Raw genomic sequence first — 19,687 nt, 5'->3', positions numbered from 1 at the left:
GTCTTGTGAGGGCTTAGAGAAAGAACTGACTCCAGGCTCTGGAGTAAAGCTTTCTGAGTTATCAGGAAATAGCAGCAGATACAGCCCTCAAAAGAAATGTAAAAATGTCCTAGACTGGAAAAGTACTATTGGGCAAAACTGTATTTGGGTTTACTAGCACTGTCTTCTTCAGAGAATCCTCAAATGATCGCTGGCGTTTTCACTATCTTCACATGAAGTAAAAGTCACCCATTTAGGTAAGAGGTTCCTGTTACCAAAGACATAAGAGTGTCCGAAAGTGTGCAAAAACCATAACGTGCAGAAAAATGCATTCCCTCAGAGGACTTTCATTTTCGGGTGGAAAAACAAACCCGGTGTCATCTCAACAACGGGACCACACAAACCTCGCCACCATTACAAAATCCGGGCTCCCAAGGTGCGGAATGCGCAGCCGGAAGCACTACGAGGCCAGGATCGAGTTCCCAGGGGGGAAAAAACGGAGCCCGAGAGCGCAGCGCGGGCCCTTTGCGGCCCGGGCCGGGCGGCGCGCGCTAGGCCCTTCCGGTCGGGGCTGCGACCGCCGGTAGGCCGGCTGCGGGCAGAGCTTCCACCCAAGCCCGGGGATTCTCGGCCTACCTCGCCGCGCCCTCCCGCCGGCCTCGGCCGCAGCCGCCCTGCGACCCGGCTGCCGGGCTCTAGTAGGGCCTAGGCCCGCTCCCCCGCCGGGAGGACGCGGCAGCGGCCTCCGGCCGGCCGCCCCTCCCCCACCGCCGCCCAACGGCCGCCGCGACGCGAGCAGTGGCGCCCACGCCGGGCCGACCGCCCGCCGCCGCGACAGACGGGGCCCGAGGCGCGGCGCGGGGTGCTCTCACCAGCCGCGCGAGCAGCGAGGCCCGTTACTCCTCGCGACGCCCGCCCCACTGCCAGTCAGGACGCACCCGACTCCGGCCAAAGCGGCCCACGACCGCGGAGGCCGCGGAGCCGAGACTTACTCAGGGGTCGGGTGCTCAGGGTCGTAGAAATCCCCCATCTTCGGAGGCGGCCGCGGCGGCAGCTGCTTCATCGGGAGCGGCTGGAGGCGGCGACGCGAGCCCCCTCCCCGCGGCAGGCAGCGCGGGGGAGGGGAGGAGGCCGCTAGTGCGACCGCGGCGGCGGCGGCAGGGCCCGCGTCGCTGGCTCGCTCGCTCGCTCGCTCCCTCCCGCCGGCGCCCGCCCGCCGCTCTCTCCCTCGCACACTCACCCGGAGCGACGCGCACCCCGCCCGCCCGCAGCCTCGCAGCCCGGCCCCTTAAAGAGACACGCACGGGCCGCTCTCCGCCGCCAGTCGGCGCGCCCGTGGCTGCGAAGGGTCCGGGCGGGGCGGGGTGCGGCCAGCGGCCCGCTAGCCTGCCCTCGGCGTCCGCGGACAATAAGCCCCGAGCGAGTGCCAGAGGCTTGTACCCGAGCTGCAGGGGCGGCACCGCCACTCCCGCTCGACGATGTTGGGGAACGGCCTGAGCCAGCAGCACACCAGCCTTGCGGTCCGAAGGCCGGAGTCGGCAGCGGCGCCGGGAGCCGATCCCGGGCCTCCGGCTCTGAGGTAAAGTGGCAGCCGCGCCTCCCGGGCCTCTCTCCTTTATTTCTCCTCCCTTTCTCTCCCCGCTGCCTCTTCATTTCGCTCTTCAGTCGCGCGGAAGCGGAGCTGGGCCGGGGTGTACTCTAACCCCGGCTTGGGAGACCACCCCCATCCAGCTCCCGCTGGGTTTCTGCTCCACCGCCCGCTGGGAGCGGCGTCCCTACCACCTCCTACCTCCACCTCCGCGCGGCAGTCGCCACCGCCCCAATTCGGCTAGGGGACAGCTTCTGCCTATTCTTGAGGCCTGGGGGCTATGTTCTTGGTGGGGAGGGGAGGTTTCCTGCAAAAATGGCAAGATGAGATGAAGTAGGGTAACTTGAAAGGGCTACGGGATTTTACTCGGTTTTGGAAGAAGCAAGAATGCATAAATCGCTTAACTAAACTTTCAGAACGTTGACGATTTTATAGCAGTTGATCATTTTGAAAGTGATGATTCAAAGGGTCAGCTCTTCTGTGGGTTTTCTGGGAGGGGGGAGTTTCCCCCCACTCATTTTGAATTTTACTAACAAACCAATGGGTGGAGGTATGTGCCATAATTACTGAAATGTGATGTAAAAGAATAGACAGGCTTCCCTAAGCAACTTTTTAAAATATATTCTTTACATGGGTGTGGCCACAGTGTCTAGTAGTTTCTTATTTAGGGATTCTTGGCTCCCTCCCAACCCTCCACACCCCCACCCCCACTCCCCCCCACCCCGCAAACCCCCTACCTCCATACCTTTATGCACTCCATCACTTCCCCCTAGATTTTAATCTTTCATGGTCTCTATTCGGGTTTTTGTTGTTGTTGTTGTTGTTGTTGTTGATAGATGGACACAATACCTTTATTTTATTAAGTTATTTTTATGTGGTGCTGAGGATGGAACCCAGTGCCTCATATGTGCTAGGCAAGTGCTCTACCACTGAGCCACAACCCCAGCCCCCATGGTCCCTTCTTTTTGGACTACAAATGTTACTAATTTCCCTGTTGTTGTTTTTTTTTTTTAAATAGCAGTTGATCATTTTGAAATTGATCATTGTAAGGTAGGAATGTTGATGCAGACAGGTCCTCTCACTGTTGTGAGGGTTAAATGAGATATTCGAAAAAGTCTAAACCAATTTTTCAGTTACCCTAATGTACTGGGTAAGAACTAGCTCTGTCTGGCTTTGTGTATGCCAGCCAATTTCTAGCCATATCACGTTGGAGGTGGTTGCTTCTCCTGCTTCCAGTGCCTGACCTGTAAAATGGGGGTATCATTCACTGCACAGAGATTGTGGTGAACATGCTTGCCACTCACTGAGTAAGTGCCTAGTAAATGATAGGCACTTACTCAGACTTTGAAAGAATAGCTTGAGGACCAGTGCTTTAGATGCCACATAGGCCATTGAGAACCATTTGACACTGGACAGATAGGAAAAGGCTGTTTAAGGTGGAGGTGGCTGAAACAATGTCAGCTGAGGTTCTTCTCACCTCAGCTGAGATAAATGAGAAGAAAGCAGTCAGGTACAAGTTTACTACTTACTTAATAACCACGTTTGTAGGTCTCTTGATGCCATTCATCTGGTCAGTACCCAATGCAGTAAACATGTCAAATCAGAGATCAGTGGGAAATTCTTAGCCCAAAATATAAATCGGTGATCAGGGTTTTTATATTGACTTTCCCATAATTAGACTAAGGTTTCTTTGGACTCTTATTTTTAAGAGAAAGAAAATTCGGGGCTGGGATTATGGCTCAGTGGTAGAGTGCTCGCTTAGTTAAAAAAAGAAAGATAGAAAATGGATCTTCAGAACACATAGTTGGGTCTGGCCTCCTGATCAAAGCTGTGGAATAATTTAGTTTTTAGCATTACCAGATGCTGATTATCCTCTGCTTGCTTACGTAAAGGCTTTTGCAAAGGCATTTAAAGGAAAAACGTCCAAAAGCCCCAACATGAGACATAAGAGACATTCTATTCCCAATTAAAATCCATAAAAACCACTATCTTTGGAATCTATTCCTTGCTGTTATTGATCCTAGTTTGTTCTTTGCTCCCCCAATATTCCTTTGCATAGAAGAACAGTCTGTTTCATATTCCAAAATGCATTTTTCTTTATTTGGTCTAACAATTAGTTTTTACTAAAGTTTTATATACATATTAACCATAGCATCATGAACACAAGTAGATGCAGCCTAGCATAAAAATAGAAATATGATTTGTGTGTCTTTCAGTAGGAAAAACAGTTATATACATTTTTTTAAAGAGAGAATTTTTTAAATATCTTTTTTTAAAGAGAGAGAATTTTAATTTTTTTTTTAAAGAGAGAGAGAAAGAGAATTTTAATATTTATTTATTTTGGCGGATACAACAACTTTGTTTGTATGTGGTGCTGAGGATCGAACCCGGGCCGCATGCACGCCAGGCGAGCGCGCTACCGCTTGAGCCACATCCCCAGCCCTAATATTTATTTTTTAGTTTTCATCGGACACAACATATTTATTTGTATGTGATGCTGAAGATCGAACCCAGGCTGCATGCATGCCAGGCGAGAGTGCTACTGCTTGAGCCACATCCCCAGCCCTATACAGTTTTTAATAGGAATTTACTGCTTAGTTTTAAAAGATTATCATTTATTCTGTTGTAACAAACCAATTTCTTAATGTTAATTTAAAATATAATGGGAAAGATGGTTTTTCAAAATAAAGTATTAATCTAGAAATTAAGATTTTGAGCAAGTGATTTAAATGTTTACTTTCTCCTCTGTAGCATAGAAATATATGGAGAGCATGAAACAAGATAATCTGAGAAAGGATCTAGTCCATGCAAACTAATAGCTGTGCAATATAAAAAAAAATTAGCGGGCTGGGATGTAGCTCAGTGGCAAAGCGTCTGCCTTGCATTCGCAAAGCCCTGGGTTTGACCCCCAGTTCCAAAAAAGACAAAAAAAGAACCCCACAAAAAAAAATAAGATTAAAAAAAATTAGCTACCTTAAAAATTTATATAGATATATAAAGCTTAATATAATTGAAAGTTACTTTAGATTTAATCATTGTACAGAATTAAAGGCAACATAGCTTAGAATAGTGGTTATTTTAATTTTCATACAAATCCAAAACATTCCTTGGCCCTGGAATTACTTGTCATATAATTGCAATTCATAGTCAGAAGTTCCTAAAGTCTTCACAGTGGATTTTTCTGATGAGACTTGACTGTTGAAGTTGGCTAACAAGTTGCTGACATCCAGGCAGGCATTCTCTTCTGTAAAGTCGTCTTCATAAGCCCCTACAAGCCAGCCATTTCACTAGGCTTGAAAATGCTGATTCAAAATACACACTTTAACCCTCAAATATACAAGAATGTTACTAGGTAATTCAATATGTGTTAACTTTGTTTTCCTTACAGTTCTCAGACATTCAGAGAAGTGATTACAGAGTATGTTTGCTTTTCATTTTGGGGTTTTTTATGATTTTTTTATTTATTTATTTTCATTACAATTTGAATCTTGGCACCCTTGGAGAGAACTTATTGCCTCGGGACCTTCTCACTGCATCTTCCTCCACCACGTCCGCAGACTTGTCTCTCTCAGTAGAGGATGACAGTGCTCAAAATTATCCCAGTTTCAGAGGTAAATAAACCAGTGATTGCAGAAGTTAAGGTATATATCTTAGAGCACATGACTAAAGAGTGGTGAAACTAGGATTTGAACCGATTTACCTGATTCAAGATATTTTTAGACAAAATATCCGGAGTTTACCACTAAAGAAAAAATAACTCCTGGGCTAGGGCTGTGGCTCAGTGGTAGAGTGCTTGCCTCGCAGTTATGAAGCCCTGGGTTCAATCCTCAGTACCACATAGACACAATACCTTTATTTTGTTTTATTTGTTTTTATCTACAACTAAAAACATTTTTTAAAAAATAACTATTAATATGAGAAGGAATGATGTGCAACGAAATTGGTAAATAAGTGTTTAAAACTATCATACAGTGTAATATTATTACATAATTTTCCAGGTTAATAAAGTCAAGAAAAATAGAACTAATATCTACACAACAAAGTCATATAATATAGGACATTGAAGTTTTCCAAGCTATTTGTATTAATTAGGTTGAGGGAAAATATGTTAACTTTAATCTTTATTAAAGTAATATTTATTATTTTAAATGTAAAGCTTAATGGGGATATAGCTCAGTTGGTAGAGTGCTTGCACAAGGCCCTAGATTCAACCCCAGAACCATACACACAAAAAAATAAATAAATGTAAAGCTTAAAACATAATAGGGTAATTACTAAAAGAGTACATAATTTTCAAATTAATAGTGAAAGAAAGTAGAATAAAAATAGCAAAAAAATGTACAATATGAAGGTAGAAAAACAAATAGGAATCACAAAATAATAGAATAAAAATAAGTGTAAATAGTTCAGTAATTACAGTAAATATAAACCCTTCAGTGTAAAACAATGTAAAATAGACAAGAAAATAAAATTCAGCTTTATGCTATTTGTGTAACTTTTAAAAATTTTTTTTTGCATTTTTGGGCAATTTGAGAAAGTAAAAGAAATAATACATAAAGCTTACTGAGGGCAAAACTTCCATCAAATTTGAGAAATACAGAGGTTTTAATGTAACATCATGCATTCACACAGGATCATCTATCAGAGGGTCTCAGCAAATCTCAGGTCTCTCTCCCAAGTGTCTAAGGAAGGTGACTAAGGCAGTCTTAGGTCATCTGGCCCAAAGTGTATTGAATTCACCTCCAATAGCAATAGTAGCTCTGGGGACCATGGTAAGCTGATGCTCAGAAGAGTCTCTGCAGACAGAAGCCTTGAGACTTGGAGGTTGTGCCCAGGTGAGAGGCTGTGGATTTGGGTGTCAGTCAGCCTCCTTCCATAGAGTCTATCCTTCCTGGTGGCAGCCTGTGATTCCAGCCTAGGTTGCAGGACTTCAGTGAAGGATTGGCCCCACCTCAGGATGCTCTGTGCTCTTGGAGAGTGATTATTTTTTGAGGATTCTCAGCCAAGAATTGGTTGGAAAGCAGGCCACAGGACTCTAAGCTGTCCCAGGAGCGCTTACACCGGTGGAGATAGATAGTCAAGGAGTACCCCAGATGCTGTGTCTGCTGAGCTCAAGGCTGGCAGCGTCTGGGGCCTCTGCCTCCTCTACAGAATCATCAGCCTGCCAAACACTACTGGAGAGTGCTGCACCATTGCATTATTCTCACAGCAGGTAACATCAAGAATCTGAGATATATGACATATTTTTAAAAACAAGAACATTGGAGCTGAAGGTTTAGCTCAGTGGTAGAGTGCTTGCTTAGCATGTATAAGGTCCTAGGTTTGATCCTGAGCTCTACAAAAGAAGGAAAACAAAATCCAAGAACCACAAAGAGAATGAAAGGATAGAAAAAGATGTCAAGCTAATATAATAGTATTTGTAGTTATGTTAATATTAGACAAACTAAAAGAAAACAAAAGTTACTAAATTGATGAAAAGTTGAGGACACAGGGCTCTTAGAAACATACATATACCAAATTATATGTCTCAAAAAATTAAAAAGCTAAATTTGACAGAACCACAAGGGGAAATTGATAAGTTTACCACTGTAGTAGAAATTTTTAACACACCTTAAAATAACAGATTTTGTAACAAGAATCAGAAAATAGCCGGGCCCAGTGGCATGTACTTATAATCCCAGCAGTTTGGGAGGCTGAGAAAGGAGGATCACAAAGTCAAAAAGCCAGCCTCAGCAACTTATTAAGACCTTAAGCTACTTAACAAGACCTTATCTCAAAAATAAAAAACAAAAAGGGCAGCTGGGTGCCATGGCACACACTTGAAATCCCAGCAACTCAGGAGGATCACAAGTTCAAAGCCAGCCTCAGCAAAAGAAAGGTGCTAAGCAACTCAGTGAGACCCTGATTGTAAATAAAATTCAAAATAGGGCCGGGATGTGGTTCAGTGGCCTATTGCTCCTGAGTTCAATCCCGGTACCCACCCCCCCAAAAAAAGGCTAAGCACCCTTGAGTTTAATCCTCAGTACCCAAAAAAAAAAAAAAAAAAAAAAAAAAAAAACCTCAGAAAATATGAACAACATATTTAAGTTGAACTTTGACGTATATAAGTGTTACACTCAACAGAGAATTCATGTCCTTCTGATTCACATGTAGAATGTTTACATAAATTAACCACATTTGTTAAGTTTTTGTCACTGTGACCAAAACAGCAGATAAGACCAACTTAGAGGAGGAAAAGTTTATTTGGAGCTCATAATGTCAGAGATTCAGTTCATGATTCACTGGCTCCATCACTTTGTGCCTAAGATGATGGCTGAACATCATGGCAGAAGAATATGGCAGAGGGAAGGTGCTCCACTGCGGGAGAGCCAAGAGGCAGAACAGGAGGAGCCAGGGACAAAATATAGAATTCCTAAGGCAAACCCCCAGTAACCCACTAACTTCAGTCATGCCCTATCTATAGTTATCACCCAATAGTTCATTCAAATTATTAATCCATCAAATGGATCAATTCCCTAATTAAGTTTCAGTTAGGAGCCTTTGGAGACACCTCATATGCAAACCATAGTGCCACATTTAAATTCAGATAGTAAAATTCTAACAAATTTCAAATGATGTTAAGTAGGCCACATTCGCTGACCACCATGCAGTTAAGTTAGAAGTCATTAAATGAGGGAGGAAGAAAAAAAAATGGAAACTTGAAAGTATGCCTTGAAAATAACTCATTGGTTTAAAAAAAATGAGAGCTAGGCATGGTGGCACATGCCTATAATATTAGCTGTCCTGGGAGCTGAGGCAGGAGGATAGCAAGTTCAAGGCAAGCATGGGCTGTAGATGTAACTCTGTGGTAGTGTACTTACCTATTATATGCAAGGTCCTGGGTTCATTTCCAGTACTGTCCAAAAAAAAAAAAAAATCATGATAAGAATCCCAAAATAACTAGAACCATTTAATAATGACATAACTAGCAAAACTTTAGAAGTATCTGATGCAAAAAAAGAGGGAAATTTAGAGTTTTAAATGCTTATGTTATAGGAGAAAAATAAAGAATGAAAATTAAGAAACTAAAGTAGGAATAAATAATAAAGATGAGGGCTGGGGATGTGGCTCAAGCAGTAGTGCGCTAGCCCGGCATGCGTACCGCCCGGGTTCGATCCTCAGCACCACATACAAACAAAGTTGTTGTGTCCACCGAGAACTGAAAAATAAATATTAAAAAAAAAATTCTCTCTCTCTAAAAAATAATAATAATAATAATAATAAAGATGAAAGTATATAATTAATGGAAGAATAGAAGGCATACAATGGAAGTGCCACACAAAGCCAGAAGTCGATTTTTTTAAAAAAAGACCAGGAGATGTGGTTGTGGCTCAGTGGTAGCACACTTGGCTGGCATGTGTGAGGCCCTGAATTCGATCCTCAGCACTGCATATAAATAAATGAGTAATAAAGGTTCATTGACAACCAAAAATTGGAAAAAAAAAAAAAAACCTGTCTAACTTCTTATAAATTGGAGGGAGAAAAAAACTATGGAAACTGAAGAGATTATAGAATTAACAATTCTGAGCAATTTTGTCCCCAAAATTTTGAAGATTTGGGTCAACATAGATAACTTTCTAAGAAAATACAAATTAGCAAAATTGACTCAATGAAAAATAGAAGCCAAACATGGTGGCACACATCTGTAATCCCAACAATTTGGGAGGCTGAGGCAGGAAGATTGTAAATTCAAAGCCAACATTAGCAACTTAGCAAGGCCCTAAGCAACTCAACAAAGACTCTATCTTGAAATTAAAAATAGGGGCTGGGGATGTGGCTCAAGCGGTAGCGCGCTCGCCTGGCATGCGTGTGGCCCGGGTTCGATCCTCAGCACCACATACCAACAAAGATGTTGTGTCCACCGAGAACTAAAAATAAATATTAAAAAATTAAAAATAAAAAGGGATGGGGATGTAGCTCAGTGGCTGAGTACCCCTGGGTTCAATCCCTAGTACCAAAAAACTACAAGAAAGAAAGAAAAATAGAAAACTTATTTTGTCCTTGAGCCATTCAAAAGTGAAACAGTAGGAGGAAAGATAAATGGACAGACAGACCCAGACAAGCAAAGATAGGACAGGAAAGGAAATTACAAGCCATTCTTATTCTTGAAGAAATATTCAGTGATCTTGAACAAAATGTTTAAGCAAATTTGTGAAAAAGGTAATAAACAGGATTAAGTTGAATTTATTTCAAGAATGTAAGATTGAGTGCAACATTGCAAATCTTTTCATATAATTCACCATACTAACAAATTAAGGCAAAATAATGGCTCCCAAAAAATTGACTTCCTGGCCTGGGGATGTGGCTCAAATGGTAGCGTGTTCACCTAGCATGTGTGAGGCACTGGGTTCAATTCTCAGCACCACATAAAAATAAAATAAAGATATGTAAAACTAAAAAAAAAAATATTAAAAAAATTGATTTCCTGGTGCTGGGATTGTGACTCAGTAGTAGAGCGCTTGCCTAGTATGTGTGAGGCACTGGGTTTGATCCTCAGCACCACGTAAAAAATAAGTAAATAGAATAAAGTCACTATGTCCAAATACAAAAAAAATATTTAGAAAAAAAATTGACTTCATATTTCTTGGAACCTGTGATTATGTGTCAAAAAAAATGGATATGGGATGGAGACATTGTCCTGGATTATCAGGGTGGACCCAATCTAATCACTAATCCTCTGCCTTCCTCTTCCAAATCACTAATTCTCTGCCTTCCTCTTCCAATAAAATTGGAAGAGGAAGGCAGAGGATTAGTCTGAGAGACAAGTATGACAAGGACTTAACCTGCCTGTTCCTGACAGAAAATGGAAGGAGGAGATTCTGAGCCAAGGAATGTGGCAGCCTCTTCAAGATGAGAATGACACTGTTTATAACCAGCACAAAAGGGAGGACTGCAAACCGGGCACCATGGCATACACTGTAATTCCAGTGACTTAGGAAGCTGAAGTAGGAAGAGTGCAAGTTTGAGGCCTGCCTTAGCAACTTAGCAAGACCCCATTTCAAAATAAATAAAAAAGGCTGTGGAGGTATTTCATTGATAGCACACCCCTGGGTTCAATCTCCAGTATATATGTATGTATGTATGTATAAATATTCTTAATTTTAAGAAAAGAGAAAAAAAAAACCTCAACAAATCTTACCTTGCCAGGCACAGTGGCTAACACTGTAATCTCAGTGGCTAGGGAGGCTGAGGCAGGAGGATCTTGAGTTCAAGATCAGCCTCAGCAAAAGTGAGAAGCTAAAATAGGGTTGGGGATATAGCTCAGTGGTCAAGTACTTCTGAGTAGTTCAATCCCCGTTACCAAAAATATATTTATTAGGGCTGGAGATATAACTCAGTTGGTAAAATGCTTATCTCACATACACAAGGTCCTGGTTTCAATCCTCAGAATTAAAAAAAAAAAAAAAAAGTGTATCTACCACAAACCTAGAACACACACACCATGGTGAAATAAAATATTTCCTTCAAAATTGAAACATACTTATTATCACCATTTCTATTCAACATTATACTTAAGTATTAGCCAGGAAAATAAAAGAAAGAAAGAAAGAAAGAAAACCCATAAAAAATGAAAAGGGCATTGTTATTTTTTACAGGTAATATAATTCTGTACTTAGAAAACCCAAAATAATTTACAGGATAATATTTAGAATTAATGACGAGTCATCACATTTGCCAGGTAGCAAAGTGCATTTCCTTAGTCCAAGAGTAAGAAATTAGAAGGTACAGGTAAATAAAGTGTGCTATTTATAAAAGCAACCAAAATAGTGGAGCTGAAACTATTGCTTATCTGGAGAAAAAGTATAAATGAACCCTTCCTGTTATACCCACAAATCAATTCTAGATGAATTAAAAGGCAAAACTCGAAAGGATTAGAACAAAATGTAGAATAATATACTCTTTAGGGTATGCTCTGGTGATAAGGGGAAAAAAATCTTAAAACTCAAAATACAAATCAAAGAAAGCAAAATTAAGTTCCGTTGAAACTTTGGTCATCAAAACACAGGAAAAGCCTGACATGATAGTGCAAGCCTGAAATCCCTGCAATTTGGGAAGCTGAGGCAGGAGAATTGCAAGTTCAAGGTCAGCCTCAGCAATTTAACAAAGTCCTAAGCAACTTAGTGAGACCCTATCTCAAAATTAGAAAATAAAAGGAGCCGGGGATGTAGCTTGGTGATAAAGTGCCCCTGGGTTCAATTCCCAGTACCAAAATAAGAAGCAGCCAAGCATGGTGACACTTGCCTGTAATCTGAGCAGCTTGGGAAGCTGAAGCAGGAGGATCTCAAATTCAAGGCCCACCTGGGCAACTTAGTGAGACCCTGTCTCAAAATAAAATGAAAATGACTGGGATGTAACTCAGTAGCAAAGTGCCCCAGGTATTCAACTCTCAGTACAAAACACACACAGAAAGTAAAAAGAAATATCAAACTAAAATGAAAGCTCTGCAACACACATAATGAGTCTTTTTTTTTTTTTTAAGTTTCTAGAACCATACTATACAGAGTACTTTGAAATGCAACTTGGCCAAATGAAGAGTGTGGTAAGTATAAAATGCCAGATTTCAAAGAGTTAGTACAAAAATAAAATTTGGTGGCAGGGGGAGTACTGGAGTACATACCCAATCCTTTTTATTTTTTATTTTGAGACAGGGTCTTACTAAATTGCTAAGATTCTCACTAAGTTACTGAGGCTGGATTCTCCTGCCTTAGCTGCCCTGCTTGCTGGAATAGTTTTTCAGAAAATTCTTTTCTCTTTTTTTTTTTTTTGAGAGAGAGAGAGAATTTTAATATTTATTTTTTAGTTTTCAGCGGACACAACATCTTTGTATGTGGTGCTGAGGATCGAACCCCGGCCGCATGCATGCCAGGCAGCGCGCTACCACTTGAGCCACATCCCCAGCCCAATTTTTTTTCTCTTATAGAGGAAAAGGAAACACCCAGAAGGCTTCAGAGACAGATACTAAGTCCTATTTCTTAAATGAGGCGGTAAGTAGATAGGTTTTTGTTTTGTTGTTCTTTCTACCTGTTTCTAATTCTATATTCTATTTCTGAAGTTCTGTGCCACAGAAATAAAAGCACTTTCACGTGGTCTAAAAGTACAAAAGTATTAATTGTATCATTTGTAGTGGAAGAAATAAAATGAATATTCATAAATAAGGTAATGGTGAATACTTCCATATCAAGAGTTATTGTGTGGGCTGGAGTTGTAGCTCAGTGGAAGAGCACTTGCCTAGCATGTGTGAGGCACTGGGTTCTTTTCTCAGCACCACATACAAATAAATATCATAAAGGACCATCAACATCTAAAAAATATTTTTTTAAAAAAGAGTTATTGTGCTATCATTAAAAAGAATGAATTCTGCTGGGCAGAGTTGCACATGCCTGTAATCCCAGTGGCTCAGGAGGCTGAGCCAGGAGGATCTCGAGTTCAAAGCCAGCCTCAGCAAAAAGCAAGGCATTAGGCAACTCAGTGAGACCAAAGGGCTGAAGGCGTGGCTCCATGCTTAAGAGCCCCTCCTGAGTTCAATCCCTGGTACCAAAAAAAAAAAAAAGAAAGAAAAGAATTCTTACTATTCTAGATATTCTAGAGACATTTCCAAGAGGTTTGGAGTTTTGTCAAATGAAAAGAGCCAAGATGCTTAAACATAAATACAAATGTACATATATACACAAATATACATGCATATATTTATCTAATTTTATTTATATGGAGCAAGATATGAGTTGATATATTTCATTTAACTGAGTTATCTTGATTTGGAAGTTGAAAAAAATAAAAAAGAAAAGAAAAATTATTACCACTACACCCCAGTAAATGTATCGTGATCCCTTATTATGTAAAACTACAGATATTAGTGTGTATTTAGATATCTATTAAGAGATGAGTGTGAAAATAGAGTTGGGTCTACTTATTGATACAGATTAATTACAATCTAATCTTCAATTCTATGGATTCACTTGAAAAAAGTCCCAGAGTGGGGCTGGAGTTGTAGCTCAGTGGTAGGGCACTTACCTAGCATGTGTGAGGCACTAGGTTCAATTCTCAGCACCACATATAAATAAATGATAAGATAAAGGTCCATCAATATCTAAAAAACAAAATTTAAAAATAAAGTACTAGAGTACTGGAACTTTGTTAAACTAAAAACCACATGTATGCATATTAAGGCAATTACGGTGTAAGTAAATCTTACAGTGAGAAAGATGCCAAAGATATACATTAATTGTCATTGTGTCTGATGATCTGTGTATGAGGAATGAAAGAAAGAAAGCAATTAGAGATGAATCCTACGGGTTTGGCCTGAACAACGAGGTGGATTTTTTGAGGCTTAAGGAGACAAAGGGGGACATGGGTTAATATTTTTTTGAATGCATAGGTTAGAGAATGTTCCAAACACTCAAAAGGAAATAAGTTCATTTATACCAGTTAGTGAATAATTCAAAATACAGTGAGCCAGGTGCAGTTGGTACATACCTGTAAGCCCAGCCACTTGGGAGGCTGAGGCAGGAGGATTGCAAATTCAAAGCCAGGCTCAGCAACTTGGTTCTCAATATATATTTTAAAAACAAGGGGTGGAGCTAGGGTTGTGGCTCAGTGGTAGAGTGCTAGTCTAATATGCATAAGGCTCTGGGTTCAATCCTCAGCACCACTTAAAAAGAAAAGATATTGTGCCCCCCTTAAACTAAAAGATAAATATTTTTTAAAAAGTGGGATCTGGGGATATGGCTCACTGGTTAAGCACCCCTGTGTTCAATCCCTGGAACCAAAAAAATAAAATACAAGTCAGGACTTGGAGGCATATTCATGGCGACATATCGATTTTGGAGTCCTGAATACACAGTTGGTATTTAAAGCTATAGGATGCAGACACATGTATGTAATCCCAGTAATTTGGGAGGCTGAGGCAGGAGGATTGTGCAACTTAGTGAGGCCCTAAGCAACTTAGAACCTGTCCCAAAAAATAAAAAGGGCTGGGGCTGGGATTGTGGCTAGCAGTACAGCGCTCAGCTAGCATGTACAAGGCCCTGGGTTCAATCCTCAGCACCAAATAAAAATAAATAAATAAAATAAAGGTATTGTGACAACTACAACTAAAAAATAAATATTAAAAAAATGTTTAAATAAAAAGGGTTGAGGATGTGACTCAGTGCCCCTAGGTTTAATTCCCAGTACAAAAAAAAAAAAAAGGAAAAGGAAATGTATAGGACTGTGTGAAATCTCCTAAAGGGAAAGTGTAATTAGAGAAGAAAAAGGGAAGGCAAAAGGACAGGGTCCAGGAAAGATTGGTCATTTGGGGACACCAGTGTTTAAAGGTTATAAAGAATGATAAGCCAGCAAAAGGACAAAGGTGATGTTAAAAACAAATAGGAAAGTATGTTCTTTTAGGCCTTGAGAACAAGCTTTTAAATGAAAGAACAAATTCAGAAGCAATATGATGACAGCTACTTCACAGATTTATCATTGTATTATTTATTGTTATGGTAAAATAGTGCCTTAAAACAAAAACAGTCATTCATTGTGCTCACATTTTCATTCTGTGAAGGTGTGTCTCTGCTCCACATGGCATCAGCTGGGGACATGCTATTAAAGGCTAAGAGATCTGTTGCCATGGTGGCACATTCATGTTGCTGGCAAGTTGTTGCAGGCTAATGGCTGGCAAGGGTGAGAACCAGGGTCTTTGGTTCCTCTTATTTGGCCTCTCCATGTGGCCTGGGCTTTTTCATTGCATATGGCTTGTTCTAACAATGAACCTCCCAAGAAAGAGAGCCATGTGGAAACTATATTGCCTTTTATGACCTAGTGTTGGAAGTCTCATAGCTTTTACTCACACTGTTTTGGTTGAAACAATCACATGATGATCCAAGTTCAGAGATATGAACATGAACTACACGTCCTAATGGAGAGTGGCAGGGTTCTGGAAAAGTACTTGGAATAGGAAATGTTGCTATTTGGGGAAAATATCTACACAATTCTATTCAGAGATGATAACCACAATGAGCTGTCTAGAGATATCTGCACACAAATTTATTCACAATATATTAGAAATTTTGCAAAAAAATACATGATCATAGGCTGGGGTTGTGGCTCAGTGGTAGAACACTTGCATGTGTGAGGCACTGGGCTCAATCCTCAGCATCACATAAATAAATAAATTAAGGTATTGTATCCATCTACAACTAAAAATTTTTTTAAAAAGTATGATCATGATTTCATGCAGTACCTCAAAGAGTTCCATAAGTATATATTTCATAATTTAGGGGAATAGTTGGGCATGGTGGCACACTCCTATAATCCCAATGGCTTGGGAGACTGAAGCAGGAACATCTCAAGTTGAAAGCCAGCCTCAGCAATTTAGTGAGGCCATAAGCAACTTAGTGAGACCCTGTCTCAAAATAAAATATAAAAAGGACTAGAGATGTGGCTCAACGGTTAAGCATCCCTGGGTTCAATCCCCAGTACCAAAAAATAATAATGGGGTAAAACCTGTATTATGAATTAGTCATAGATTAAGCAGATCATTATTTAATATTAAGTGATTGTAATCCTGAGTAGCTGGGATTAAAGATGTGTACCACCATGCCTGACAGAAATTTTCTTTAATATTAAAATGTTTATCAGAAAATTACAGCAAGGGGCTGGGGATGTGGCTCAAGCGGTAGTGCGCTCGCCTGGCATGCGTGCGGTCCGGGTTTGATCCTCAGCACCACATACCAACAAAGATGTTGTGTCTGCCGAGAACTAAAAAATAAATATTAAATAAAAAATTCTCTCTCTCTCAAAAAATAAACTTTAAAAAAATAAATAAATAAATGTTTAAAATTCTCTCTCTCTCTCTCTCTCTCTCTCTCTCTCTCTTTAAAAAAAAAGAAAAAAGAAAATTACAGCAAGGCTAGGGATGTAGCTCAGTGAGAGAGTGCTTGGCTAGCAATGTGCAAGGCCCTAGGTTCAATCCCTAGTACCATGAAAAAAAGAGAGGAAGAGAGAAAGAAAGGAAGGTAGAAAAGAGCAGCAAATGTCATCATTAATGACAGAACATCGGGAAGTTTCCCATTAAAATCAAAATAAGTACACTGCTAGAGGGGTTAGCAGTTTAATTAAAACCAATAAATAGTACACAGGAAGGGGGAAATTACTTGCCTGTGATCCCAGCAACTTGGGAGGTTGAAATAGGAGGATCAGAAATTCAAGACTAGCCTCAACGATTTAGCAAGATCCAATCTCAAAATTAAAAATATAAAGGGATTGGGCTATGTAGCTCAGTGGTAAAGCATCCCTAGGTTCAATCCTCAGTTGGATTTAAGACTAGCTTATATTAAAAAAATTGTTTCAGGAACCAATGACCTCCATTAAGTAAGATGGTACACTAGAAGGATTTATAAGACTTAATAGATTATAGGAAAAGACACTTAGTAAGAACAATATGACAAAGATGTGCACTGGGAAGTCAGACATAGTCTTCTTTTTTTTTTTTTTAAAGATAGAGTGAGAGGAGAGAGAGAGAGAGAGAGAATTTTTTATTTAATATTTATTTTTTAGTTCTCGGCGGACACAACATCTTTCTTTGTATGTGGTGCTGAGGATCGAACCCGGGCCGCACGCATGCCAGGCGAGCGCGCTACCGCTTGAGCCACATCCCAGCCCAGACATAGTCTTCTAAGGCTTCCCCTCTTGGTAGCAGCAAACTACAAGGACATATGTGAAATGTCTCTGCCAAGGAAGCCAACAGTCCAAGGGTATGAAGAAGCTTTTACTTAAAGTCAATCATGTAAGTAACTATTCTGGCCTGAAACCAGGACCCCAAAAGAGAAATGAGGCACATCATCAATCTTGATGTTGTGCAAAACAATCCTAATAAGCTGATACAGCATCATCTATTGTTCTGGGCCCATAAAACATTATCAGTAAAACAAGAACATTCTGGGGGAAATGGGGAAATGTGGTCAAAGGGTACAAATTTTCAGTTAGAATGTGAATAAATTCTAAAGATCTAATGTACAGCATGGTGGCTATAGTTAATGTGTTGTGTACTTGAAATTTGTTAAGAGAATAGAGCTTAAGTGTTCTCATCATGCACACATAAAGTTAACTGAAGTGATGGATATGTTAGTCCGTGGAATCCTTTCACAATATGTATACATATCGAAGCATTACATTGTGCACCTTAAATATATGCGATTTTGGTCAATCATACTTCAATAAAGCAGGAAGAAGGGACAATCTTAAGGCCATATTCCCAGGGGGTTTGCCAAGGGTCAAAAGAATCTCAGGCAGGCACCTCTAGAGATTTGCAAACAGATGTTATACTAATTCTTTCCTCACAAAAAAGAACAGCTTTCCCTAATATTAATGAATTTTAAATTGTGATAGAGAATCCCTTTCATAATGACAAAAAGAATTATAAACTTAGTAAGAAATGATTAATTCCTATGTTAAGAAAACTGTTAAAAGAGGGGCTAGGGGGCTGGGGATGTGGCTCAAGCGGTAGCGCGCTCGCCTGGCATGCGGGTGGCCAGGGTTCGATCCTCAGCACCACATACCAACAAAGATGTTGTGTCTGCCGAGAACTAATTAGGCATCTTCCTAGTGGAGATATTAAAAAAACCTCCAGGGCTGGGGATGTGGCTCAAGCGGTAACGCACTCGCCTGCCATGCGTGCGGCCCAGGTTGGATCCTCAGCACCACATACAAAGATGTTGTGTCCGCCAAATACTAAAAAATAAATATTAAAATTCTCTCTCTCCCTCTCTCTCCTCTCTCTCACTCTTTCTTTAAAAAAATAAAGAAACCTCCATTAGTGAACATATTTGCTGAAATCCTGGTCAACCATTACAGGCACAAATTGTGCAGTGGAGGTTGCCATGAAAGTCCTGAAAAAATTGGACTGAGATGCTCCTTCACGAAATCAAAGAAAATAAATATAAAAAGATTAAGAAGAGGATGATGATGAGGAAACCCATGAAGAATAGTCAAGTGATGATGACGATGATGATGTTGATGATGATGATAATTAAAAAGAAAAAAACCTTTCCAAAAAAAATAAATACTGAAAATATTTCCCCTTAATACTCTTTTATGGAATGTGGAGACTAATATGAAATTTATGTTTTTGATCCTGATCTTTATTTTCTATTCTACATATTCTTTTTATTTCTCTAATAAAACATTTCTGAGCTAATTATGTTTTGTTAGAGTAAAACTTATAGAAAGATCAATATAGGAAAGGAAGCAGGGTATGGACAGATGGAAGGAGAAGAGGAGATAATGGGGTCTGAATTAGAACAAAATCTATTCCATTCTTGTGCGGTTATGTCAAAATGAACTCTAATGAGGAGCATCTCAGCCATGTGTCTAAAAAGAAGCAATTTTAAAAAAAAAGAGGTATTAGAATTATGATGTTGTAAGATAAAATTTTAAGTCATATAGTCATTTCATTTGATGAAAATTAAATATTCAAGTATCTATAAAATATTTGTCTTATACTTACTAAGAAAAAAATAAATACTATTGCATATAGAACTGGGAAAAAATCAATAGGCACCCCACAGAATGGAAGAAAATATTTTCAAACCACATATTTGACAAAAGATTAATATCCAAAGTATATAGAAAACTCCTAAAACTCAACAACAAAAATAAACAGTCTGATTCAAATGTGGCAAAAGACATTTCTCCAAAACCACAAATGACCAATAAGCACATTAAAGGATGTACAACATTACTAATCATTACTAAACATTACTAATGTTTTTGGTTTTATTGTAAATGATATTTTTCTTTAATTGATTAGTAAATCCAAATTAAAGTTACAATGAGATACAGCCTCACATCCATTAGTCTGGTGTTATTGTCTGAATGTTGTGCCAAATTCTTAAGTTGGAAATCAATGTCCAATGTGATAAGAGGTGTAGTAGTTGGGGAATTAATTATGTGGAACCCTCATGAACAGGATTAGTGTCCTAATAATAGAGATTGAATAGAACCAGCTTGAAAGTACTTTGATGGTGGGAACAGTGCTAAGGGAAGAAGAAGTACCTCCCTCTTCTGAGGCATTGGGAAAGCAGTCAATAGATAAGCTGAACC

The 19,687-nt window shown here is 39.9% G+C and overlaps 2 protein-coding genes and 1 long non-coding RNA gene across 57 annotated transcripts in view; 1 reads left to right on the top strand and 2 right to left on the bottom strand.

The window, feature by feature from the left end:
* Setd2 (SET domain containing 2, histone lysine methyltransferase) overlaps positions 1-1,180 on the bottom strand; it is a 122,179-nt gene extending 120,999 nt beyond the window's left edge. For 5 of the 6 annotated variants that reach the window (XR_013428977.1, XM_078029148.1, XM_078029161.1 and 2 more), the window contains exon 1: positions 972-1,175. Coding sequence is in view for 5 of the 6 variants with exons in the window: in XM_078029148.1 (XP_077885274.1) it covers positions 972-1,042 (71 nt within the window). In the remaining variant the exon portion in view is untranslated. Of the gene's footprint in view, positions 1-971 lie in introns of all 6 variants that reach the window. The other variant, XM_078029153.1, reaches the window with a different exon arrangement.
* A 96-nt stretch (positions 1,181-1,276) lies between these two features.
* Positions 1,277-19,687, top strand: part of LOC120891479 (uncharacterized) — a 74,204-nt gene continuing 55,793 nt past the window's right edge. For 40 of the 50 annotated variants that reach the window (XR_013429146.1, XR_013429139.1, XR_013429119.1 and 37 more), the window contains exons 1-2: positions 1,292-1,558; positions 12,528-12,591. This is a non-coding gene — a long non-coding RNA (uncharacterized LOC120891479). The other 10 variants (XR_013429122.1, XR_013429117.1, XR_013429142.1 and 7 more) reach the window with 10 other exon arrangements.
* Kif9 (kinesin family member 9) overlaps positions 8,372-19,687 on the bottom strand; it is an 84,196-nt gene continuing 72,880 nt past the window's right edge. The window contains exon 21 of the mRNA XM_078029249.1: positions 8,372-8,462. Coding sequence (XP_077885375.1) covers positions 8,451-8,462 — 12 coding nt within the window. The 3' untranslated portion in view covers positions 8,372-8,450. The remainder of the gene's footprint in view (positions 8,463-19,687) is intronic.

The sequence above is a fragment of the Ictidomys tridecemlineatus genome, chromosome 2 (assembly GCF_052094955.1).
Source record: "Ictidomys tridecemlineatus isolate mIctTri1 chromosome 2, mIctTri1.hap1, whole genome shotgun sequence".
Classification (NCBI taxonomy): Eukaryota; Metazoa; Chordata; class Mammalia; order Rodentia; family Sciuridae; genus Ictidomys; species Ictidomys tridecemlineatus.
Note: the sequence above shows the minus strand (reverse complement) of the source record. Positions and strands in the feature narration are given on the sequence as shown.